We start from the raw sequence: 26,945 nt of genomic DNA on the forward strand, positions 1-26,945 counted from the left end.
GTATTCGTAGTACTTATAGAGTGAATGAGGAGGGATAGATGAAGTTGATACTAATAGGTATGCGAGTGGGAGTGGATCAACTGAACAACTATCCTGATCTCTCTAAATCTGTAGGAAACCTTGCCGCGTAGGCGCGAAGGAAGGAAATCTCTCCCAAGCCCAAACCTGGAGTAGGCGAAGGGGGCCCGCAATCTGTGTCTTCAAGTGGTGAGCAGCGCAAAACATCTCCCTGTACAGCCACGCCAAAGTAGCGGACCCCCAACTGTACGAGTGACACGCTCCGAAGTCCTCAAGGAGTGGAAGGAACATCAGATGCGCATAGCTTCCCAAAACATAAAAAAATATCACCCCACAGATCAAACGCAACAAGTGGGCTCGTGCGTGGCATGCTATTGTTCGTGCATCTGAATATGCCAGGAGCTGACAAAATGTATCCCCCTTGAGGAACCGCATATAGATGTATGCACCAACCAACTCGCTGTTAGGTGGAACGATCCCTAACAAACGCTCGCACATAGTACGTAAGGCGAGTCGTCCCTGACGGTCTGTAGGTCCCTTCACTGGTCTGGTAGTGCGACCAGTCACGGCTCGCCCATCAATCAGCAACCCGAACAAAACAGCAATGTCTTGTAGTGTGACGGTCGTCTTGCCATGAGGTAGGTGGAACGTGTGCGTCTCGGGTCTCCATCACTCCACCAAAGCTGTGACGAGATGTTAATCGAGCTGGATATGGGCAATCCGATAAATGCCATAAAATGCCGCATCACGTATCAGGCGGACGATATAGGGGTCTGCCTCCAACCAGCACTCCGCAAACTGCATGCCTCCTCGGCAAAACAAGGGTCGGCATGCCCATCAGCCCACGCTCGGCTAGCCCTATGATCATCGCCCATCATCAATACGCTCGGATTAGACGGCCATGGATCAATCCTATAAAATGTATCATCACATTAGAATAAGTATATACAAAAGAAGAAGGGTCTGAATGAGTCCCAAACTACCTACGAAATCAACGCGACGGTCCAACTGCATCCCCGAGTTGGGTCCTTCTTGGATACCTTGTGCGATTATGTTCTTCTTGATGACATAAACTTTACGTGCTCATCTTCCTATCTTCCCTTGCGTCCATCTCATTGTGTATACAAGAGCTCCTAGGATGACCTTTATGTCAAGCATACGTTGGATTTGCCTGTATAGTCGGCAACGAGGATGCTGGCCAGTATGCCTCATGCATTATCGGATGAAAATCCTCCGCATATGTCACATAGTGTTCGATGGTGCTCCAACATGACTCAACGTACTGCATAGCATTCAGTCGTGTTTCTGCACATGCAGCGAGAAGGTGGGAGCATGGAAAGTGTAACGCTTGCCACTTCCCACACGAGCATTCGTGTGTATCCTGAATGTGCAAGGTTTGCATGTTGTTTCCTTTATGAGGTCCCAACTGCGCAGTCGTGATGCTAAAAGTACCCCTAGACTAGTTGAACGTCGTCACGCGATGTCCGATCGCCTTCAACTTCCTTCTTTCCATCGCTAGCAATATATGAGGAGTGAATGCATTTCCTCTCGATATTGCGTTACGAGCAGCCTCCCGTCGGCTGTTGAAATAATGTGCAACACGATAAAATTTCAGTTGCACAAGGGCAGTGATTGGGAGGCTACGAGCACCCTTCAAGATTGCGTTGAAACATTCGATGAGGTTAGTCCTCATGTTCCCATACCTTTTACCATTGTCGTGGCACTGAGTCCACATATGAGGAGGGATCTGATCAAAAAATGTCTTTGCTGGTTCCCCACCCTCATCGAATATCCTCTCCATCCACATGTTAAACTTTCTTACCTGATGCTCTCTTCCCGCTCGCTCAGCCATTCGCTTAAGATTGACACTATGCACTTTCGTGCTAAAGTTGCTGACCACATGTCGAAGAAAGAATCGGTGGTGGTTGCCAATCGGGATTGCAATGCATTGCAACGAGGATCCCTGGATGTCTATCTGATATAAGTCAAATGTCATCCCTGTCGGTAATGGAACGAAGACAACACAGAAACCAATTCCATGTGTCCAAACTTTCCTCTTGCACAATAGCGAATGCAAGGGGAAATATTTTCCTATTTGCATCCGGGCACGTCGCAATAAGGAGTTTTCTTTTGTACTTACCGTACAAGTGTGTCCCATCTATACATATAACAGGAGGACAGTGGGGAAAACCCTGAATAGATGCTGCGAACGCCCAAAATACTGATACAAATGTTGCAGTCTGATCGCTACCTAATATAGGAGTCCACCCCACTGGACAACAGTACTAGGATTATACGCGCACATTACTTCCATCCACCTAGACAAAGTCTGATAAGACATCTCCCAATTGCCGAATACTTGGAAAATTGTCTTATGTTTGTTCAACCAAACCTTCTTATATGAGATGGAATAGCCGAAAGGACAATCTATGAACTCTTTCAATGTAGCGATTGATGTCGACGCATCACCCCTTATCATATTCACTATCTCCCTTGCAATGAAGGACGACGTGATTTGGTTATGGTCTTGCGAGAGAAGTTCGTTCAAACATGTGTGCGGACTACCATATTGAGTGATTTCGAAAAATCAGTATTTCTGACGATACATCGCACGCACTCTCCAACTACAATCAGAGTTCTTACACCTAACAACCCATAACAATGGGGTTGACTGCATGACGTGGAAGTCATGGTGCGTTCGAGCATGGTATATTCGCACAGCAGCTATCAACTGATCTTTCGACCCGAATAGCATCCCTTTACTCAGCTCTTACGATTCATCCCAACGAGTTACCCGTATAGGAAGCTCCTCACCATGTGACAAATCTGCAGCATCTACGTCAATTACACCATACATAGGAGGTTCGTCCATGAACTCGGCGTTATACGTACCATCATTCGTTTCACAGGGGGGTGGGTCGACATCATCGGGGAACTCATTCGTCCCTTCACCAATTTCCTGCTCGTATGTGTCATCTTGTAAATGAACATCATTCGTGATGTTCATCCCTTCGTCTAACGCGTTGTTCGCAATGGCGAACAAAGATCCTGATCGTTCTGCTAGAACTTCTTCGCAAACACCATGATCATTCGTGTCAATAATAGGTCCTTCGTACATGTGTGGCTTGAACGACGATCCCAAATATTCATTCATATCCACAACAGGCATCCCACCAACATCTGTACTTGTGTATGGATCTACATCTTCTTCCTCCGCTTCAATCACATGCTCAATAGACGTTCTCGTTTGCCCATCTGCGGCAACACCCATGTAAGGAATGTTTTCGACATATAGTTGCACAGTTAAATATGTCGTCCCTACGCAGTGTGCATCCAACACAATGCGCAAACCATAATCATCAGTAACGAGAACAGCCTCATAGAGGATTGTATCATGATGTCCTTGAATCGGGTATCTTGCGGTTACCCGTAATGCATATTGATTTGGATCAATATGCAAATACTTATATATCTTCGTATACAATTTAGTTAATTTACACCTATAGCCAATTCGAATAGGTCGAACTGGCGGAATACTATAACTAACACCGGTTTGTCCGGTTATAATGTGACCCCCTATGTACAACAATATCGTCACTGGAGTACTGCTTGAACTTCCTGCCATTTAGATCAACGATCGGGAAAGATAAAAGACCTATGCAAAACAATAATTGTATGTATAAGTGATATGATAAGTCAATAGTAATCAAGAATTATTTGCACTATGTTCGTGGCATGCAATCTTCCCTAAATGTTTCACTCGTCACTTCAAAAATATTTTTGCATGCATTTATGACTTTTCTAAGAAAAGTCCTACCGAAATTTCGGCAGCATGCGAGCTGTAATTTGAACATTTATTCATTTTTACAATGACCCTGAAACGTTTGCAAGCAATGTAATAACATAGTTTGAGCATGCGAAAACCTATAATATCTACCAGTAGACAATTCACATCACTACATCAGCCGTGTAGGAGGCATTTAGATCAATATGCCACTCAAATTTATTATTAATTTTTTGTTCAATTAAGAATTAATTAAGTTATATTAAAAATAAGTTGCTTGATTTTTAATTTTTAAATGGAAGCTCTAAACTAAATAAATAATTTTCACCCCTTCACTTTATCACCTAAGTACCAACAATCTTGATACGTAATAGATGAGAAATGGAATCTTGACAAATTTATGAAACTTTTTTTAATAAAATCATGACAATAACGTGAGGATACCGAGTTCAATCAGCCATGACTTGTATTCTACTTATGATTTGTCATGAAACTAACCACTCTTTCAAACACATGTATAGAATATAATTAACAAGAATGAGATTGAATTTGCTATTTATTTTTACATGTTTATATATTTATTACATATAAATACAATATAATTTAAAAAAATTAAACTTACATTGCCACGTACTTCTATGTATTCTTCATTAAAGTTTGGACAGTTTCGTAAGTTTTTATAAAACTTATTTTTAAATTCTTCAGAAATTCTTATTAACTACAATTTGAGAAGTTTTGAGTCATTTATATAAACTCATTTCGAAAAATATAATTCAATTAGTACTTTATCACTTTATGCACAATATGACCTAGAATTATGAAAAATTATTATCTAAATGCATGCTTCTTAATTTGTCCTCTCCTCCCACAGGTACCATATTTTATAACATGTTATATATATACATCAAGAATAAGATTATTTTTTATTACATAATAATATATTTATTATTATCATTTAATAAAAACATTTTAATGTTAGTTAAAATAATAAGAACATAATTATCAATTAAAATTTTAATTAAAAATATTCTTAATTTTAGTGTAAAACATATTAGAAACTAATCATATATTTTAACATATTAATTAGTGATGCAATATAATTCAATTTTAAAATTAAGAAAAAAATCGTCTATTAATTATTGGGACTAAAATTATTAATATATCATCTCATGATTGTTATATATAAATAAATATATATATATATATATATATATATATATATATATATATATATATATATCTCCAATACACTTATAATAAAAATTGCAATAGAAAAATTAAATGGAAACCGAACAAAATTAAAATACATACCTCAAATTTGGGATACAATCAACAATTTGAAGGTAATTCGGACTAAATAATGCACACTAACAAATCAACCAATCAATCAAAGAATATGTATTTTCCTCTCAAAAAATAATGAGCTTAGGGTTTCCAAGGCCTTACCCCCTCCTCCTTTTATAATCTTCCTTCTCAAGCAACTCCTGCCAGCAACGGTCGTTCGCCAACGGTAACTTGCAACGCCAAGAAAATTATTGGTCTCTGCTCTCTACTCTGCAACGCAAAAAAAAAATGAAGCAGGAAGGGGCTGAAGAATGGGCGAAGCAAATCTCGCAGGACCAACTTGCGAGATTTGCCATGCGTCAGCTCAATAAACTTTTGCACAGACAATCTCGCAGGTTGGTCCTACGAGATTTGCAGAGCCTCGTGCCACGCGTCACCTTCCCGATCACTAGTCGCTTTAAATCTCGCAACTTGGTGCTGTGAGATTTGCTCAGCCCCGTGTCACACGTCACTTTCCCACTCGTCCATTAATTTAAATCTCGCAGTATCAAGTTGCGAAATTACGTGAGCATCAGTTTGGAAAATTTTTTCCCAATCAAAGTATTATTTAATATTTTTTTTAATAATAAAACTAGAAAAAACAAATAATTAACATTTCTTTATAATTTTTTGAAAAATTAAATTAAAAAAATAAAATTTATTTTTCACAACTAAACAAATCTTTAACATTCCCGAAAATATAATATTTATGACATTTCATTTTTCATATTCACTTTAATTTGGGTTCTAATAGAACAAAATAGTAAATTTATATTTTTTGGAAACAAAAGACACAAATAAGAAAATCTAGTTCCTGTATTTACCATGAGTAAGTTTCATGCGAACTCTCTTTTATAGGTATCCTATTTTTAGGATTAAATTGTTCCTATTTTTTTTTATTTGGTTAGACTTTAATGCCCCTGTAGTATTTTATTTATGCTAATAAATTATACAATAATAAATATAGAAATCAATAAAAAGATGATAAGTGATATTAATAGTATAAAAATTATTAAAATTTTAAGACCGTGTTGGCCCTATTATTCCTATTAATCAGATTATTATGTATTGAACTTTTTTTTTTACAATGCTTGAAATTTCATACTAGATTTAACTTAGTACATAATTTTAGTAAGTTTAACTATATTATTATTATTATTATTATTATTATTATTATTACATAGGAACTCCAGCCACCAATGAGCCCTTCGAATCCCCTGGTGCGCACCAAATCTACGGATCAGCATCCTCCGCCCCCAGGTCTCGCTGATTAGGGTAAAGTCCGAATGCAGACACGGCTTCTGTGCATCAATTGAATATTCGGCCAACCCGACTCTCAGGACACATCTTCATGACCTTCCACGGTCCCCGCTGGTTTACAAATAACTCTCACCATCCACTGTCCCCGTTGGCTCACAGAACGAACTCTCACCATTCACGGTCTCCGCTAACTCATAGAGTAAACCCTCACCATCCACAGGTACCACTGACTCAGTGAGTGTATCTACCTGGAATTGAACCCTCGATGATCCTTCTTACTTGTTGATGTCTTTCCACCGCATCATATCGTGGGAGCGTTTAACTATATATTATTGCTTGTTCATGAGTGCGTTTATCCTATGTTTGGAAACACCTTATATATGAGTTTGTATTGAATTTGGATAAAATGTAACACAAAATTATAGTAAAATTTGCTTAAATCCATCCAAATTCAAATCTAAAGTTCAAAATCTGTCATAATGTAGGTTCCTAAGAATCCCAAGACATGAACCAAATAGAAGTATTTTTATCAAAAATAAGATTTTTGGGAGTTGAGTATTAATCTAAGACCTTAAATTTAAAATTGTGTTACCTTAGAAAAAAATAATACAATAATTTATAATATCTATACTATTATTGGAAGGGAAGAAGATTCAAATTTGAACCTGCATCTTTTCCCCAAATGTCCTTTTCTTACAGTCTAGGTTTTTTTTTAACAATCCTCTTAGTTATGGTTTAGCCCGCAGTCCACAGACGCCTTGGAAAGTGTAAAGCCCAAAAAACATCAAACTTCAAATGGGCCAATGACCATTATACAAATGTGCAAATGGGATAATTCCACGTGTTCAATAGTGATAGGGTGGGGGGAGGAGCCATACACATTACTTACCATTAAGGACATCTCAAAAAGAAGAATCAAGTAGCTTATCAATCTGGTTTTACCATCCACCAAAATAGAAGCCAAGGGAAAATCTGCGCTGCAGTCGACTGATGCACAGCTGCACCACGGCAATTGTGATGTGACACAATGAAATTAAAAAAATTAGAATTAAATTTAAAGTATTTTATTTCGCACTCTGCACCACGGCAATTGTGATGTGACACACAATGAAATTAAAGTATTTTATTTCGCACTTACATTTTTAAAATTTAACACAAAAAAAAGTAAGGTAAAATTTTAAATTTTAGATTTTCGCTACCTTATACTATAAAATTGTATTTTATAACTTAAAATCTGAATTGGGTTGTCTTGAGTTTCATAGATGGGATCTATTCTTGTCTTTAATTTTTTTTTATCCCCTCACGAGAGAAGATTCAAAGAGAATAACCCAAAGAATTCAACTAAAATTCATACTTGCATTATGTACCCAACCAATTCCTAAACTCAACTTCTCCCTACTTTACAAAAATAAAAAATAAAAACAGTAACCCTATTACCTTTGAGACCATAACACTACGCGCCGGGAAAAGCATTACTCCGGCGACTTGCATACCCAATCTGACCCACATTGCCGTCCCGGAAGTAATATTCGCCCGACATTCTCCCGGAATGTCCCAATTTGAGTTTGAAATGTTAGAGAAAGATGAAGCATTCTAAAGACACGAGAGGATTTTCGAGCGATTCATTCTCCTTGCCTTCCCCGCTACAACTCTCCGCTGCTTTCCGTGGATTATCCGGCGCCGGAGGAGGGATCCGACCAGGAGATTGCGCCGTTCTCCTCGCCGACGGGCTCCGACCCCGACCGGATCTGGATCTGGATCTGGAAGTCAACACGTCTGCACCCTTCGCCGGCGACCTCGACCTACGCCCGGAGTTCTCCCCAAGGTCTCTCCGTATGCCGTCGCGCCTCCCTGCCGTCTGACCCGCCTGTCTGCTCAACCCCGACCGCGCTCTACCCGGCGACGGCTCCTGCCGCCGGGCCGGCGAGACCGGCGACTTCCGCACCCCTCTATCTCTTCCTGGACGGCCCATTTCCCCGGAGAACGAACGGTTTCTCGGAAACTTGACCGGGGTTCTGTCCACTCTCCGGCGAACCTCCTCCTCGTCCCTCCCCTCGGTAATGGTGGTCGTGGAGACGCTCTCGCTCACGCTGCAAATCTCGGAGACTTCCGAGATCTCAGAATTGACCATGGCCACCTCTGCTTCGATCTTCTGAAGAGAGGGCTTCGGAATACACGACATTATCTCATCTTCAACCTTCAGAAATGGTGGATTTGGAGTATCGGACAATTTCTCATCATTAATCATCTGCAATGGGGGTTTTGCACAGTAGGGTTTTGGAACGGAGGGTTTCTTCTCTTCTTCTACCTTGACAGCAAGTGACCCCGATTTGGTCGCCGTCGGTGTCTCCGACAGCACTTCCTTCACAGTCTCCTCTTCCACCAGGACAGGCAATCTGCCGCCGACTCCGTTGGGAGGGTCAGATCCGGGCGAGCAACGCGGGTCTTTCGCCTGCTGAACCGAAGCTTTGGGGGTGCTAACACAACAACCCATCTGGATTTCGAATGCAAAGAACCCCCAAAAGTACTGCTACTAACAGAATTCCTATGTCTTCATCATTGTTCTTCCATTGCTGACCGATTAGCTCAGAAAGAAAAGCTTCTTCTGGTCAAAAAATGGGTTCGCCGGAGACTGGGAAACTGAGCTGTTGGGCCGGTACATACCAGTGAGTGGGAGACAATGAAATGTATTTAAGGGAAAAGACCTCTCGGGTCTAACAAGTAACAACGACTCTCTCTCTCTCTCCTCTGTTTATCCTCTCTCTCTGGGGAGTCTCGTGATGGGTGGTCATCATGAACTTTTTTATGCGCAGCGCATGTTGCAGAAGCTGCGGTGGAGCATTTGGACGCCCTTGGATTTGGATCGGTCCCATGTGACCCGACAGAATGAACGACCCGCCAACCCACGACAGTGAAGATGGGCCGGGTCCGAGAGTATGGGACCGGTGCGAAGGATCCGAGATGGGTCCCGGAGTGCGAGGATTAAAAAGGACATGCAGGGTGGGTGCCCCTATGGGCTATGGCCTATTGCGTGAATCTTGTTAATTGTAAGTTTGACCCTCGCAATGGGAATGACATAAATGAAACACGTGTTGACCCCACGCTTTGGGTTTGCCCTTTCTAACTACCAAAGAACTCTTTAATATTTTATTTTATTTTATTAATAAAATATTTCATTAATTCTAACCATAATAAAATAATATTTTAAAAATTAAACCTATTTATAAATTAAATTTACAAAAAATAATTAACATAATATCTTGAAAGCTAACTAAGCGACTTAAATACCTAATTAATTTTGAAATTAATTGGTCTATTAGTTAAATCGTTTTATATTAATCAATTGACATCATCACAATAAAAAAATTAGTAATAAATCATAAAAATGCTTAGTAATCATAATACTATAAAATATTTATTAGATGTTAAATCTATAAAAATTTAATGACTAAACACATCATAAAATAAATAAAACATAGTTCAATATTTTTAAATTCAAGTAAATTATCAAACATAATGTTAAAAAAAATAAAATAAAATTTCAAAATTTAATCTTTATAAAACGAGATGTTAGTTCTTTTACTTATAAAATGAATGTTAAATGTATTAAAAAACACTCAAATTCATATTAATTGGTTGACCATTATATGAGAAAATTTACCTAACTTTTCCTGATTTTATTCAAGTTGTTATATTATCAAATATTATATTCAGTCATATCCAAAAAAAAAAAAATCATATATTGATCCATTGTTTGATCCAAATCAATATTTTTAAACTATAATTTATTTGTCAATAATATATGTAGTCTATTTATTTTCAAGAAATGTATATAACAAATATTTTGTAACAACATAGTTATTTAAGTCTTTTTTTGAATTATTTGTATTATTTATTTTTTCATAATTTTTAATTTGTTAAAAATAATTTAATTATATTATCATGTTTATGTCAACTGATTGATTCAACTTAATTCAGGAATATTTAGATCACAAGCAAGTTTAATTTTCAAAATATATTGTAATTAACCGATCAACTTGCCCAACTTAATTTATTAAATTAATATTATTTTCTTATTCTATCTTATAAAATTAAGTCAAAGGGTAAAATTACCAATTTATTAGGGATAAAATTTAATTTTTCACTAAATTTAACGGTTGACTAACAGTCAACTAACGGGAAGTTCATTTTGTTAATAAAATTAAATCTCAAGGGGTTGTGTGGTAATTTTCGAAAACTCAAGGGGTAGATTGATTTTTTAAAAAGTGATGGGATGTTGCTGAATTTTACCCATAAATAAATTATAAGATTTTTATTAGTGGTGATAGATATGAAAAAAGAATTTTAAATTAAAATATCTAAAAATATTTATATTTATTGTATATTTATTTTTTAGGACAAAAGATAATAAATTTTCTTTAATTTTTTTTTAAGAAAAAGGAATTTTCATGAAATTTCAAAAGATTTGAAATTTTCACAAGTCTCCTAAAATTTGATTCTTAGAATACTTACGCCCCTTAAAAAGTTTATCTTTTATCAAATATAGGAAGAGATTTATGTCCTCTTAACAAATCTTAATAAGGTTTACGAAATTCATTAAATCTTAAGGAAGGTTTTTGAAATTTTTAAAACCTTTAAGAAAGGGTTTTATTTTTTTACCAAATCTTAGGAGGAGTGAGTATCTTTTACCTTCTTTTTTTTTTCATATATATAAGTTTATAGAAAGTGGTAATTATATTGAAAAAATAATAATTAAAACTGCAGTAAAAGGTATTAAAATATTTAAGCAATACCAAGGACAAGCTTATTTGAGTCAAGCTATTTGCAAGCAACAAGAACTAGAGAAGTTAACGTAGAGTTTTTTCCCGAAATAATATATATATATATATATATATATATATATATATATATTAATAATATTCTTGAGAATGATGCATTGCATAAAAAATTTCCCAAAAGATGCAAAAAAATAAAATTCAGTTTTTGAAACTGTTAGAATTGGTGTTTTCCCAAGAGGGGGGGTGAATTGGAATTTAAAACTTTTTTCTCCTAGGTTGATCTATCCTATAACAGTATATACACAACCTAGGGTCTGTCTATTCAATTTCCAAATGCGTAGATAAATATAATATGAAATTTAAGTCATACGCATCATTCACCCATAACATACATGTGCGGTAAATATAAAGTGCGGAAATATAAATGAACACACGATATGTTATCGGGGTTCGGCCAACCGTGCCTACGTCCCCGCCTCAAGCTTGCAAGCAGGAAGATTCCACTAATAGCTCACTTAAGGGTGGAGCAACACCGTTTACAACCAGGTCAAATTAACACAGGGCTGACCTCAACCTTAACCAGGTCAATTAGCGGGGCTGACCTCAACCTACACGCCTTAACAGGACGACGCACCTAGCTTTCCTAACTGAGTCTAAGCCAATCCGAGACTATTCCAGGGCTAGTCTCCCTCTTCAAGCCCGTGCCTGGAAATACAACCAAAGTGTATTACAATGAAATGGTACAGTGATTGTGCTTTCAAGTAAAGCAGATAAATACCCAAATTCGCGCAATAATATACACCACAAATATGATTCAATATGTAAGTTCAATGTGGTCTAGATGATTCAACTCTCAAAGGTATTTTCTATCGGTGTAAAGCGTACGTGAGAGTGTCAAACAAACAATCTTTGTATCACAAGATATTCAACAAATAGTTTCACACAAAGATGTTAAGTCTTATGTATTTCAATCATTAAGATATCTCAAGCATGTATGTATTAAACGATGTATATGCTTGGTTTGCAAAAGACGTGTAATCTTTGTATTCAGCAAATAATATATGAGTGAAAGAATATTGCAACAAAGATCACAATCACACAAGCAAATATCTCTTCAAAGTATTTTGCAATATAAAAGTATAATAGATATTTGGAAGTGTTTGAAAAGTTTTTGCAAACAAAAACAAATACACTCTTCTCAAGATCTTGCAATGAAGGTGCAAGCTTAGAAGATCTAACAAAGTTTTCTTAGGAAATGCTTATTAGCAAAAGCCTCTTAAGAATCCTTAGGTTTGGCTCTCAAGAAAATCATGTCAAACAAATAGCATAAGGAGAGCAAACCTATTAAACTAAACACTCAATCAACTTACAAAATATGTAGGCAATGATAGAAAGCAAGTATGAGTGGTTTTGAGTAATCAAATGAGTATTATAGGGTTTTGGTTTTTCAAAGAATTTTCCCTAATCAAAGTGGCTAATATTTTTTAATTTTTGCAAATGAACACATATATATAGCCATGGAAGGAAATATGACCGTTGGGGACCTATAGGGTATTATTAGAAAAGTTTAATGATGTTTAAGGCATTTTAACCCTGTTTAGAAAAATATTAACCACGGTAAAAATTGGACCAACCCGAGAGGTCCGGTCGACCAGAAATGGTTCAGTCGACCAGGACTCAAGTGGCTCGGTCGACTAGGGGCATTTTGAACTGAGTGGTCGGTCGACCGGGTAAGGGCGATTTTCCAAAACTCCGAGGTTCGGTCGATTGGGGCAATTTTGAGCTAAAGGGCTCAGTCGACCAGACCGTTGGGAATTCTCCCAAGACCCCTCGGTCGACCAGGTTGTTGGAGTACAAATCTGGTCGGTCGATCGGGAGGTCAAACTGTTGACTCCCAGGTGGTTCGGTCGACCAGGCCTGGGTCAAATAGTTGACCCGGACTGGTTTCGATCGACCGAGCCAAATTGAACTGAATTGTCCAGTCGATCGAAAGTGCACCAAGTGTGCATTTCGGTCCCGAATTGACCCAAATAAGTCTATTTCAAGTGCCTAATAAACATATGTGACATATGTGTGTGTCCTAAGGTCACTTGGGGTCCAATTTGGAAACACCGAGAAAGTCCGGTGTCGGTCGACCTTCAGTTGACCGAAGGTGCACCCTAAGGTCCTATCTCATCCATGGTTCGGTTTGAGCTTACATAGTAAATCATACATGTGATGTGCGTGAGCTTATTACAAACCGAATGCCCTAATTACTATTACAGACCAATATAAATATATTACAAAGAATATGATTTGGTTTTCAAGCTTTTCTTACTTTGTACACATCTTGATCTTATCATTCTTGATTCCTACACAAAACCTCAAAAACGTTCATTAGATACAATGAGTATTTGTCATAATCAAAACCGGGCGTGACCAATAAGGTCAACAAAAACTCAATTCACTAATACTAAATTTAGATGCATGGAATTCAAAATTCAAATTTGGATTTTCGTAGATTTAAAGAAAATATAGTGTATGTTGTTGAATAAAAATGTCGATGACCTCCGATGAACTCTCCGATCTCGATCACCTGAAAGGGATGGAGAGAAGATTGGCTTGGAGAATTTGGGGTGTATTCCGGGGATATTTCTGATGCCTAAGTTAGGGATTGACTTCGAGAGGTATGAAGCAACAGTAAAGTATGATTTAGAATGCATGAGATACCTTAATCTCTTCTCTGAGTCCCTATTTATAGTGAAGGAATTTGACCTGAGGGTGATATGCCATTTATTGGTGAATTATGGTGCGGACATGAATTGCTCCAATTATTACCTTGTTGGCGTGGATGACTCTAGTCATTATAAGGCGGATGACAATTGCTCTGACAAGACGATTGACTTGGGTAGTAACTGCCCTCATCAATGTTGGGTCTTAGTCTCCTCTTGACTTATAAGGTGATATACTTTTAGGATATATCAGTTGCCCCCCCTTTAGTTTCGAATTTTGAAGTTTTTTTCCAAAGTTTGAAAGTTGCTCCTATTAGGATTTTGCGAAGCCTAGTTGCATTTTATCCGGATGATGACACGATACGAAATAATGTTGTGTGATTTTTTAATGGGAGATTTCTTACTCAGGCTTAGTCCATGGAGGGAATTTTTTTTTTAACAACCTCTTTAGCTACTTTTTTATCTATGGCTTGCCGGACCGGATTTGGGGTATGCTCGGCTTACCCAAGCCGATCTTGTGGCGCTCTTGGCTTTGCCAAGTCGAACTCGAGGGGGAGTCGGCTAGTCCGAGTCGAGGTAGAGGCATACAGGGCTTTGCCGAGCCGATTTGTTGAGCCAGATTTGGGTGTGGCTTGCCAAGCTAAATGTACTAAGATGCCGGCTCACCCGAGCTGATGCTTTTGTGTGCGAATTGTGCCGAGCCGATGATGCTTAGCTGGTCTTCATTGAGCATTTTGTGCCAAGCAAGGCTTCATAAGGCATTTGTGTCAAGCAGCTCATCGTGGGACATTCGTGCCGAGCAGATCTTCGTGGGGCATTTGTGTCGAGCCGCCAAACTACTCTTTATGGGGCATTCTTTCCGAACTGTCGAGCTGCTCCTCATGGGAACTCTGCCGAGTTGCTCCTATTGAGCATTCTTACTAAACTACCGAGCTGCTCTTTATAGGCATTCTTGCCGAGTTGCCGAACTGCTCTTTATTTGGAATTCTTACAGAGCTGCTCTTCTTGGGCATTCTTATCGAACTGCTCTTCGTGGGCATTCTTGCTGAACTGCTTTTCCTGGGCATTCTTTCCAAATTGTTCTACATGGACATTCTTGCCGAGCTACTCTTCATAGGCATTCTTGCCCAGTTGCTCTTTATGGGCACTCTTGTCCAACTACTCCTCATGGGCATTCTTGCTGAACTGCTCTTCGTGGGTATTCTTGCCGAACTGTTCTAGATTACTTTGTAAAGATAAAAACGATTTTGTAAAGTCAAATGTTTAAAACTAGATTACTTTTTTAAAAACTTGCATAGAAGTGGAGTTTGAAAAACTTGATTTCAACTACATGACCAAATTTTAAAATCTAGCTTCATCCCAATTTAAACCACCCTTTCCTCTCCTCGCATTTCCCCTCTTATATATATATATTAATAGGAGGCTTCATTTTATAAACTATTAGTGTAGAAATTAAGGTAATTTAACTATTATTTAGGGGGGAAAAGGATATAATATGATATAACAAGTGAAGGAAGGTGATAATATCAACTACATACACTCTTATGTTGTTGACAGGAGCAAGGGATTTGTCACATCATCCTCCATCTAAATATTAAAAGGAAAAGAGAAGAAGATAAGATACATTAATAAATTAAAATTTGGAAAAATAATTAATATAATATGAAGTGCATCACCAATGCTGTGTATTTGTGTTTAGTGAAGGAGTCACAACCAAGTGCATATATAACTTGACATTGGAAGCTCCAACCTCTATGTGTGTGTGCATGAGAGAGAGAGAGAGAGAGAGAGAGAGAGAGAGAGAGAGAGAGAGAGAGAGAGAGAGAGAGAGAGAGAGAGGGAGGACTTAAATACATAATATCATTGACAAACACAATTATATGGACACCTTAAGTATCATATTGAGGTCCTGGAAGAGTGATATAATATCGATTGCATTAATGTAACTAGTAACAAAGAGTGACTTGTCAAGTGAAGCTCTACCTTGATGGGAAAAAAATGAATAAGAGGTTAAATGACCTCACCAACATACTCAAATTGTGTAAAATGGTAAAATAGGGTGCATGATTTGGCAAAAATGAGGCATGCAAGTGTGGCTGCATCAAGCTCCTTTCTTAGTCACGTTGATTGTTAATGCTTATATTTGAAAGTTGTAATCATATCAACAGTAACAAACCAATGGCTAGCATTTCTCGAATCTAGCCAAATATACATGTCTAATAGAAAGAGTATACAGTCACTTGCAAGTGAAAAAAGTTTATAGTTGAGTTGATGTTACAATGAAGGGCGGAGGGAGTGGAAGTGTCATGTCATAAGAGCTGAATGAAGTTATGGTGTACCTATCATGCATCAACTGTTTCTTCAAATTAAAACCAAAAAAATAAAAAATAAAATGCATTAACTGATTCATAGATGTTTGTTTAGAGAGCTAAATGAGAAAGCAATCATGTACTTCTACCAAAATGTAAGTAGAATATGCTATTGTAAGCACGTGACAATTGATTGTGATCCTATGTTCTATGCACCGTCAACTTGGTTATGATATTTTTAATGTCTATCTTGTCAATCTAGTATGATACAACTACTATGTGTTTCCACCAAACTTAATCAGGGGAAACCAATGCCTAGGTAACACAATTTTAATCCTAATTAATTAGAATCTATGATATTATAGTTTCTAGATTTTTATATTTATTAAATTTAATATTAGCTTAATTGAGCTATTTTCATGTGCTCAAAAATAGTATTGAAAATTAAGGTCAACTTTTTGAAATATGTATACCTGTATTTATTGTTTGGAAAAATAGCATTATATTAATTTTTTTTTCTTATGAAAAGGAATATTTTACAATTTTCATCAAAACATGCATTGATTTTCCAAAATATAATTAGTATATGTGAGAATCTAGTTTGTAACAGACACTAACACACAACATATATAACTTAAAATGCTAAATGACCCTTTTTTTGATCGAGTATGTGTTAGTTGTTAGTACAATAAAGCGATATATTTATTAAACTTTTCTACATCAAACTTATTTAACGACGAACGATTATTCGAACTCATTTTATTAACTTTTTATTCTGGCCTTTTTAATTTATTAAGCTTTTCTACATCAAGTAAAAGTTAGTAAAATGAGTCAAAATATCGTGTAAAAGTAAATAAAAAAATTTGCTCCACTTGAATTCTTAAAGGTGAATTTGAACTTATATAAATTTAAATGAAATATAGTTTAAATTTATATTCCGTTTTAATATGAATTCAAATCTTAGGGGGCGGACCCAGACGTGTAAAGTTGTAAACCAAAAGCAGCCATTCACGGAGGACTGAATAAACAAAGGGGGTAATGATAAGTCTTGGACACGGATCTCAACAAATTTCTCGGGTGGGGGATCCGACTAATACTTGGGTGGGTCCCCAAACTCCTGCCCCTTTTGTACGGATTCCTACTCAAATCCCATCAAGCATTTGGATCTCTCTCTCTCTCTCTCCTGTAATCTTTTCCGGAAACCTATCTATCTATAGAATAAGTAAATGTTTTTTATTATTTTAAAATGCATTTTTATTTATATTTTTAAAAATTACATTCATCTCTTTTAACGATGGTAAATGTTTGGTTTTCTTTTTATTATTCTTAAAATATGTTGGCAGGATAATCGTGTTTCAACATAATTTTTCTTTAAATTTTTTTTAAAAATTATATACATTTGTTTTAGTAACAAATATTTTGTTTTTTGTTCTTAAAATAGTTTGGCCAGTTTTAAGTATGTTTGTTTTTTGCAACTCAACAGCTCATGTATTCTGAATGAGATAACAGGAGCATGACCTCTTCTTTATGATGCAACGTTACGTGACACGACACTTATTATTGCAAAGACTTGCTAGCATGAGAGCCTTCTTCTGACCTTCTGCATGTGATCAAGGCAGTTAATGCATTCATATATTTAATATTATTCAATAGCCAAATCAGGCTTCATCAAGTTCCAACTCCAATTTCAAAAACTCATTACAGTGTGATGTCTCCAAATGAAGAAGTTGAAATCAAATTTTGAGTTGAGATTATATATGGTTACACTGCTAGGTCACCCAAGGTGGGGAAAAGGGGGAAGTGAGGAAGGAAAACAGAGAACACTACTACCAAAAATACAGAGAGTGAGCAGAAGATAATAGATGGGGATGGATTCAGAGTACTGACGAGAAAGAAGAAGATGAAGAAGAAGAGGCGCGATCTGCATCAATCATGGACTTGATGTAGAATTCACCAGCCTTGTATGAAGACCTGACCATGGGGCCTGATGCCACGTACCGAAATCCCTGCACCCACCACAACCCAGGTGCATACAATTTTTTAATAAAACAAACAACAAAAGCATGTTTCCTTCTGAATATAAGATAATAATATCATGACCACTGCAAAGAAACATAATAGAAAGAAACTGAATTGTTAACTGCTTATTGGCACAGAATCATCCATGGACAGCTCCTATTTAAAATGCGAAAGGGCTAATATTATGATGCAAAGTAAAATATTAGGGAAAAGGAGCAACTGCAGTAGATTCTTCATAACAATTTTTCCCAAGGACCCATCCCAGCCATGTGAGGGGGAAGAGGGTCTGAAGATTGGAGACCCTCCCTCCCAATATTTCAGCACCCAAGTGTCATTCACAATGAGGTGGCACGAGCAGAATACATTTTCACACTGGCTATCATTGATGACTCCAATTAACTGACAAACTGTCGGGGCAGGCCACCAAAAACTATTAATGATCAAGACAAAAGGTTAAAAAAATAAAGGTCCACAAAAACATTGGTCAGGCATATTTTCATCAAAAATCATGCCAGGAAGGTACTGATTGAAGTATGCGCTCACAAACTAATACACCATGATGATAAGAGTCAGTTTGTTCTGCAACTAGTGTGCATTAAATAAGAAAATTATTCATATGCCCCAGTTCGTGTGGTCCGGGGTGGTATCCAATGCTCTCTACCCTTTTGGAATCATTGGTTACAGACGTACAGTACAGTGAGACACTTTGCAATACAATCACAAAAGTGTGCTTAGAGGGGCACGCACATATCTTAAGGGAGATCCAAACCAAAATAAGGAGCATGGTGGTTAATTTAAGGGGCAAAAAAAAGGAGCAGGGCAGCCTTTGTGTTGATGGAAAACTTAAAGCAGGTTAAGAAAGTTTTGCCACTAAAGAAAATAGCAAAGGGTAGTAGCACCTGCAGACTAATTCATCAAAAGTGGTCCAACAGTAAAAGAGGAGCCACTTGATTTAGTTTGAAGATGTCCGACTGCCATGAGCAAAACACCCAGATTCTAAGCCTGTGAGAACATGACTGAGTGTTTTCCATGGCCATTCCTATTTATTTTTACCAAGCTCAAATTTAGACCTGACAAAGCGGATTAGGTGGATTATCAGGTGAGGATATTACAATCCACATCCAACTCAATTAAGTTACGGATTTATGACAGTTCAGATTGGATAATTCATGACGGATGATGTATAATCTGTCATTCATATCCCTAATATAATTTTTTTCTCACCATTCGATGAACAATTTATTTTATAATATAATAACAGAAATTATTTATAAAATTAGAATTTGATAACTGTAAACATTTAATAATCAATAACAAAATTATAAATTTTTTATTTTTAATATCACGAATTTAGGGGCTTTTTTTATCATGGGAAAATTAAATATTAGGGCTTTGAGTTTGAATGTGGGCATGAGGCATACCCACAGGCACATACAGTATATTATAAGAGTTGGGAGTGTGAAACTGGACCTTGGCCAATAGAGCTTATCATGGTTATCAAAATTGCGATCTGGATCATGCAATCCTATGATCCATACTTGACTAATCGATCTAGATCTTAAGTAGAATCTTAATAAAGTAGATCTCAGTAGGATCTTATCTAGAATCTTAGGATCTCGATCATACTTGCGATCCTAGTGATCCTACTTTTGCAATGGAATATGGATTTTTCTGATTTAGGATTTTAACAAAAAAGGCCCAATACATATTTTTATTGGCCCAAACACTTTACTTTTACAAGATACAAAATTTGGTCTAGTTAGCTAAATGCATCAAATTAGGGCAACATAACAAGCATGTTCTAGGATTTGTTCAATCCAAAGTCAAAAGAGCAGCTAAGCATCTCTTGAAAGCTCTCTTCCTTCAAAATTGAAAGCTCTTTGAGAGCATAGAGTTCTTGATAGATGGATCCTAAGTTGTCTATAGGCTTGGATTATTCCTTCTTCCAGCAACAGTAGAGGTCAACAGAGAGCTTTGAGATCAGAATAGAGCTTCAATAATTAGGGAGTTGCACAGTCCAGGTTGAGAGCTTAAAGTTGCAAGCTTGTAGCAGTTATGCATTATTTTTGTAGTTCTTTTTACTTTCTTCCTTTTTTTTTTTTAATTTCCCTCTTGTTATTGATAAGCCAGAGACCTATCTCTTTTTTCTTTTTTTTTTTCTCAAAGCAAAGAGCATATAGCTCTCTTCTCTTCTTTTCTTTGAGATTAACAAAAAAGTTCTTCCTCTTCCTTCTTTTTTTTGTTCTTCTTATTCTTGTTATGGTCTAATGACAAACCTGTGAAAATTGAGAAATTTACATCAGTTCATTGAATTAAGATTAGAAATTTCTTCTTCCATCTTCTCTTCATTATTTTTTATTTTCTTTTTAATTATAATTATTTAAAAAAAATAAGCCAGTAACATTCTACCCTTTGCAGAGCACTTTGCAGTTCAGGTTATTTAGATTTTTTTTTTTCAGGTTCAAAATTGTTAAGAAAAAACCAGCTAGGTGCTAGCTGGCAAGCTAGCTACATTCCTAAAATTTGTTTTAACTTCTTAAACTTACTACCAAGTTTTAGGATTATTTTATTGATAATTGTCATAAATCACCAAATCTATAAATTTTTAATTTATTTTACATTGTAAGTAGAATCTTACGATCCACAATCCGATCCTATGATCTGATCCTGCGGACCCTCCCAACAATCCTATGTAGGATCCCAATTCTAACAACCTTGTAGCTTATGCTAATTGAATTGATACCTAATAAGCAAGGGCAGATGGATTATCAATGAATTTAGACATTAGTTGTTAGCACATAAGCGAATATCCATTATATAAAATCTCAAATCCGCCAACCGACTCATTTAGAGGCGGATAAAAAAAGTTTAAATCATATTCGATTCATTTAATGTGCGGATCGATTATGAGTCAGTTTAAGCGGGTCAAATTCAGTTCGGATTAACAGATTTTTATCTATTTTTCCAGGTCTACTCAAAATACATCCAAAACTAATGTGTGTTGACTGTTAAGCAATAGAGGATCATTCAGGCAACTTAAATCACATATGGATACAAACTGGTGCCTAATATGCGACCTCATTTTATAATGGGAGGAAAAAGACCATCTAAAGAAGAATTCCTAGGGATCACCAATTTGATACTAGTTAGTTTTCTAAGCACCAAATTGATGCTAGTTAAACCATAAACAGAGGGGCTGTATAGTAAAATATAGGCTAAAAGTCTTGGTTAGAGCTGAGTGTTCGGTTGCTTCCATTTCTTTCACCAAATTACTGAATTAGCCAAAAAATTTGGATTAAATGAACCAAACAAAATGAGTAATTAAATAAGATTAACAGGAAAAAAAAATTTTGGTCAATTCCCCAGCACATCAGAACATGCAAGTGCACACACTGCTCACAAATCAGAAAACTAAAACATACAAAAAAGTCAAGAGTGGAAACATTACATAAATCATTATGAGCAACAACTGTGAATCCCAGTCCTAGACCCACCAGATCAAGCTGCCACCATCTCCATCGCTATCACCAACACACATGACCACACCACAAACCACTCGAAGAGAAAAATCAAAAAACCAAAAAAGAACTTTAGGGAAGAACAACGAGAGAAGCTCAAACTTGCCTAAGACCATGTTCCAATGTTCAGTCCATTGTTGAAACTTGTCTGGAATGGGAAACCCCATCAACATATTTGAGAAACACACCCTCATCAATTTTATCTCACAAGTCACAAGTCCCAACCACTACCTTTGAAATCCATCATCAACATGCAAAGCACATCACCATAATCAAAATTCCCTGAATAGCAGCCCATCATCGGTTCAATGACCTAAACAATATTTCATTAACACATCCCATTTGCATATCACCGACTGTGTCACAGTACTCACTAGCACTGCCCCTATAAAAATACCATCACATCTTATGATTGAAGAGTTCTGGAAAGGGGCTAGGGGTTGTGCACCAAATTATGACTGACGGAGCAGAGTGGTTGTGAGCCTACATCTGGCTGATCTGAGAAATGATTGGGGTGGCGGGGAAAGGAAGGGGCTTGAAAGCTTAGTCATGAGTTTTGTGCACTGAAAAAGGGACTAGCTATACAATAGGTGGATTTGGTTTACTAATTTGTAATATATTATATAAGATGCATTCTATATAATAATATATATATCCATAGGTACATAAATAATTCAGTTAATTTGGTTAATCTGTTAAAAAATTTATTGACCAAACAAATAATCAAAAACTGGAATTTCAAAAACTACCACACCACACTAAATTGACCAATAACTAACCAACATTTCCCGTTTGGTTGGTTAATTCAATTTTAACCAAATAGGTTCAACCATAGTCTAGATGTGGAATTCAAATATAAGCAATCTCCTACCACACCACAACTAGCCTGACACAACAAGGTAAATGGGTGAAAACTCAATCTGTCTGCAAAGATAAATCCAATCAGACCTCAGAAAATAGAAGAATATCAAGAAAAAAAAAACCAAAAACAAAGTTGGCATGCAAAAATGCACACTTTGTGCACAAGAAAAAATTTGACCCCCGTGCTCTGCTATGCAGTGATTGGCCCAGAAAATGGATCTAAAATTTGAGATAACAAAAAAACAATCACATTGAAATCAATTGTCATTAGATAGAATTAAATGAAGCATCAAAGACTGCAAACATGAAAGATCTCATGTAGCCTAATGAAACATAGAAGCAATAATTAAGGTAGTCGTCAACTACCTTTTTTATTAGAAAAAATCACTCAAAAGAAGAGATACAAAGCGGAGGATAAGTCATGCTCCTAAATCATAAGAATAAGAAAAAACAGCAGAAAAAAAAAAACAAAGAGAGAGAAGAAAAGAAACAAAGAGTACATTGGGACAGAAATGTCTTCCAATCTCTCTTGAAGTCAAAAGCAAATTCCGTTAAAACACTCAGAAAAGAAATCCCAAAGGATGCCTGAACCCAGTTCTATTCCCAGCAGAGTAGATATAAACCAAATAGTGTCCACTTGGAATACAAGAACTCCTTTCCAAACAAATGCCCCAAATCACAGGAACACAGCAAAACACAAGTTACACAACAATCTGTTAACATCCTTGCTCCCTGAAAAACCTCTGAAAGAGAGAAGCAAGAAAACCTCCAAAGAGTGGACACAATTTTCACCAAAAAATTTCAATCAGTTCAACAATGGTCAAGCCATTGAACTATGCAAAAACAGAAATGAAGAGGAAAAAAATGGAAGAAGAAGAATAAGATGGCAATGATTCATGATTCAAAGCACATAACATGCACATCAGCACCAATTACCTTAAGAACTGGAAATTATCCATGTATAAATACTGAACATATAAAAGTTGAATTATTTTTTAAAACGGAGAAATAGAAATCCTCCTATGAACAAAAGAAAACAATACAACAATCAAAATAACAAAGCTGCAATCTCACCGAAGATCAAGAAAACAACTAGCTGCAAAAGACCTACTGAAGCCATATCATGAATCCTATCCCAGAGCAAGGAACACATCATCTTTTTCACCTAAAGATGTGTGCTCCATTCCAACCAAATTCCCCACAAAACTAAAAAATTCCCACATCTCCACTCCTACCAAAATAGCCAACAAATCCGCCGCTAATTCCATACAAATCCAGTTCTCCAAATAAACAGAACAACTTATACCAAACAATCCAGTTGAAAGAGCAGTGTAAAATAGATGAGAAGCAGAGTCTCAACTGTCAAAACGTGAAGTACACACTTCCAGACATAAAGCCTCCAAAGGCCTCCTAACCTACAACAAGTTGCTGGTGTTAGCTCTATTAAGAACAACCAATGAAATAAAATCCTCAATTTTATAGGGGATTTTAGCCTTCCAAATAATACAACGGGGCGTAAAGGACATGTTAACATGAATCAAATTCTCAAGAAAGGATTACATGGAAAAAACCCCCCAAAGTGTCTAAACCCCACAACTGAATGTCCCTCCTATTGGAAGGACCGCAAACCTCTAACAACAGCAACATAGAGAGGGCTCCTCCACCTCCCTATCATTAAAACACCTATGACAATGGAAATCTCAAGATATACTATTACTCATTAGAGATCAAAAAGGAAGAAATGACACCATTATGCACGGACGAAAGAAGATATAGATGATGAAAAGGCATGAAAAGCAAATAAGTACCAACCAAATGTCTACACAGAGCAAATTCAAGAACCATTACCCACAACAAATTTGGTATAAGAGATAAAGAGAGAATAGACATGCAAAATTCACCTCCAAGGACTCTCAAAAGAATGTCTTATTTCCATATTTGCATCCCACTCATTTACTTGCATGTCAATTTTACTTATAATAACATTATGCCAGAGTCTCCCCTAAGGGAAACCACCAAAGCCATTTACCCATTAAAGCAACTTTTTCAGGCATCAACTTACAAATATCTAGACAACCCCCTCCATCTTAGACCCACAAACAATATCTCAACTAACCAAATGATCCCTCTTCTCCCCGATCTCAGGCCAAAGGAAATCTCTCATAATTTTCTTACAAGCTATCCTTATAGATATTCCAAAAGTAACGCAAATAATAAGGGATCCTGATAGACAAACACTAAAGAAAATAAAGCACCCTCCAATCCATCCAAATGCCTAGACAACTTCTCTGACACTATTCAAAACACCTGCAGACCTAGGATTACCACCCAAACAAACCCCAGAATAAATCAAATGCCACTCTAACATACCGTACCCAAATAAAGAAGTAAACTCCAAAGATCTATTATAACTAAGATAAATGCTTTGAATCCCACTCTTCTCAAATTTATTTTTAAACCAGAAACCCGCTCATGAAGTCATAAAATGGGAAGCACATTCACAAAAGACTACAACCATATAAGGAGGGGGAAAAAAGATTGTATCACCTGCAAACTGAAGATGAGACACCACAACCCCCCCAATTCCTCCCAAAAAACCCTCTATCCGCAGCCCTATCAACCAATCTACTCAAGACATCAACAACAAAAAAAAAAGAAAAAAAGATAGAGCAGATGCCCTTGCCCAATACCTATCAAAGCCCTTAACCATGACATAGGTTCTCTTTAATGACTAAAAAAAAATGCATTAGACAAGCACCCGTTATCTCGCTACTTCTCACCAAATGCCTTCCTAACAAAGATCTTACCACAAAGTTCCAACTATCCCAATCGTAAGCCTTTTCAATATCCAGTGTAAACACAGCCCCCTTCAGTTTCCTTCTAAAAACATCCTCCACAACCTTATCAATTACTAGGTCACATCCACAATCTGGTACACCTACAAAAGCACTTTAGGCTTGAGAAATAGTATCTCAGAACAAAATTCAACCTATCTGCATCTGTAAGAGCCTTATCAATAATCTTATATACATTACCTACTAAATTGATACGCTGAAAATCAGAAACTTTAATAGACCGATTCTTCTTAGGCACCAAACTGCTAAAAGTAGATTAACAATTTTACTGAAAATCCTGTTAAAGTAAAACCCATTAAAAACCTTCTAATAAATCCTCTCTAATCACATCCCAATGATCTTGAAAGAAAGATAAAAATCCAAACCCAGAACCTTATCTTTCTCCATCCCAATCATAACAGCCTCCATTACATTCCCCAAGAGGCCTTTCCAACCAAGTCAACTAGGCACTAGAAATAGGAAACACTCCAAACCCTCAGTCACAGGCCTGCAAACATCCTCCTAGAAAAAATCTCTGAAATCTCATTTGCGATCAAACTGTCACAAGTAACCTCAACCCACCCACCAACCCAACCCCTAAAAACTTTGAATTCCTTAACCAAGTTCCACCTCATCTTGTTGTTTGCCATACTATGAAAAATTTTTGGATCGCAATCACCCTCTCTAAACCATTTAAATTTTGTCTTCTGCAGCCAACTAACTTCCCTAAAGATCACCTCTAACTCATTTTTCAATAAACCCACTTGGCTGCCTCACAATTCAAGGCTCCCTTCTTCCTCTTTCCTAACCAAATTATCAAGCTCCCATAATATGCTAGTCTTCTTTGTTTGATAGAAAAAGACGATTTTATTAAAACTGAGAAACGGATTACAAGATTTGGAGGACAAGAGATCCTCCCCAACCAGCTAGAAAGGCTGAAGAAAAACTATAAACAGTAAGGGAAATACCAAAATAGGAAAAAAAAAAATTAAAATATAAAAATCCATTACAAGAGCACTGCCTTCCAGTCAAGTTTTTTATAGAATCTAAAGTTTTCCCAACCTCTCTCATAATCCTCACTCCAAGTATTATTAACCAAAATTGTTTTAAAAAATAATTAAATTGTTATTTACCCAAAGGCTGAATTTATTGGGAAAAAGATCAACTAATTTTTTTAAAAAAAATTATAAGTGTGAGATATTAATGGCACATACATGCAAGTAGCACATGGCTTGCTGATAGAGAAACCATTATTATGCATTTAGTTCAATTAGTATAATATTATGTGTATTTTGGGGGCTTGATTGTAATATGTATGCAAAGTAGGGGTATGTTTGTAATTTATGTAGTTTTAGGGGTATGTGTGTAATTTTGTGTTTAGGCTTTCTTATAAATAGTGTGTGAAAGCCATGTGGTTGATGAATTTGAATTGTGGATTGAACGTGAGGTCCCCCCCCCCCCCCAAATATCTCCTCTCTCTCCCTTTCCTTCCCTCTCTTCTATTTCTTCTAATCTCTCTCATGGCAGAAC

At 36.7% G+C, this 26,945-nt stretch overlaps 2 protein-coding genes across 2 annotated transcripts in view; both read right to left on the reverse strand.

Annotated features, from left to right (window-relative positions):
- Nucleotides 1-7,721: 7,721 nt before the first annotated feature.
- LOC131154438 (uncharacterized) lies at nt 7,722-9,476 on the reverse strand. Its single transcript, XM_058107221.1, has one exon. It carries the CDS (start codon nt 8,877-8,879, stop codon nt 7,959-7,961), a length of 921 nt encoding a protein of 306 aa, XP_057963204.1. The 5' UTR covers nt 8,880-9,476; the 3' UTR covers nt 7,722-7,958.
- An 8,314-nt stretch (nt 9,477-17,790) lies between these two features.
- LOC131154439 (lipoyl synthase, mitochondrial) overlaps nt 17,791-26,945 on the reverse strand; it is a 39,468-nt gene continuing 30,313 nt past the window's right edge. The window contains exon 4 of the mRNA XM_058107223.1: nt 17,791-18,189. Within this exon, the coding sequence (XP_057963206.1) occupies nt 18,058-18,189 (132 nt within the window). The 3' untranslated portion in view covers nt 17,791-18,057. The remainder of the gene's footprint in view (nt 18,190-26,945) is intronic.

The sequence above is a fragment of the Malania oleifera genome, chromosome 4 (genome assembly GCF_029873635.1).
Source record: "Malania oleifera isolate guangnan ecotype guangnan chromosome 4, ASM2987363v1, whole genome shotgun sequence".
NCBI lineage: Eukaryota > Viridiplantae > Streptophyta > Magnoliopsida > Santalales > Ximeniaceae > Malania > Malania oleifera.

What these genes read in the sequence shown, in the direction of transcription:
- LOC131154438 (XM_058107221.1), bottom strand. Translation starts at nt 8,879, where the DNA reads ATGGGTTGTTGTGTTAGCACCCCCAAAGCTTCGGTTCAGCAGGCGAAA.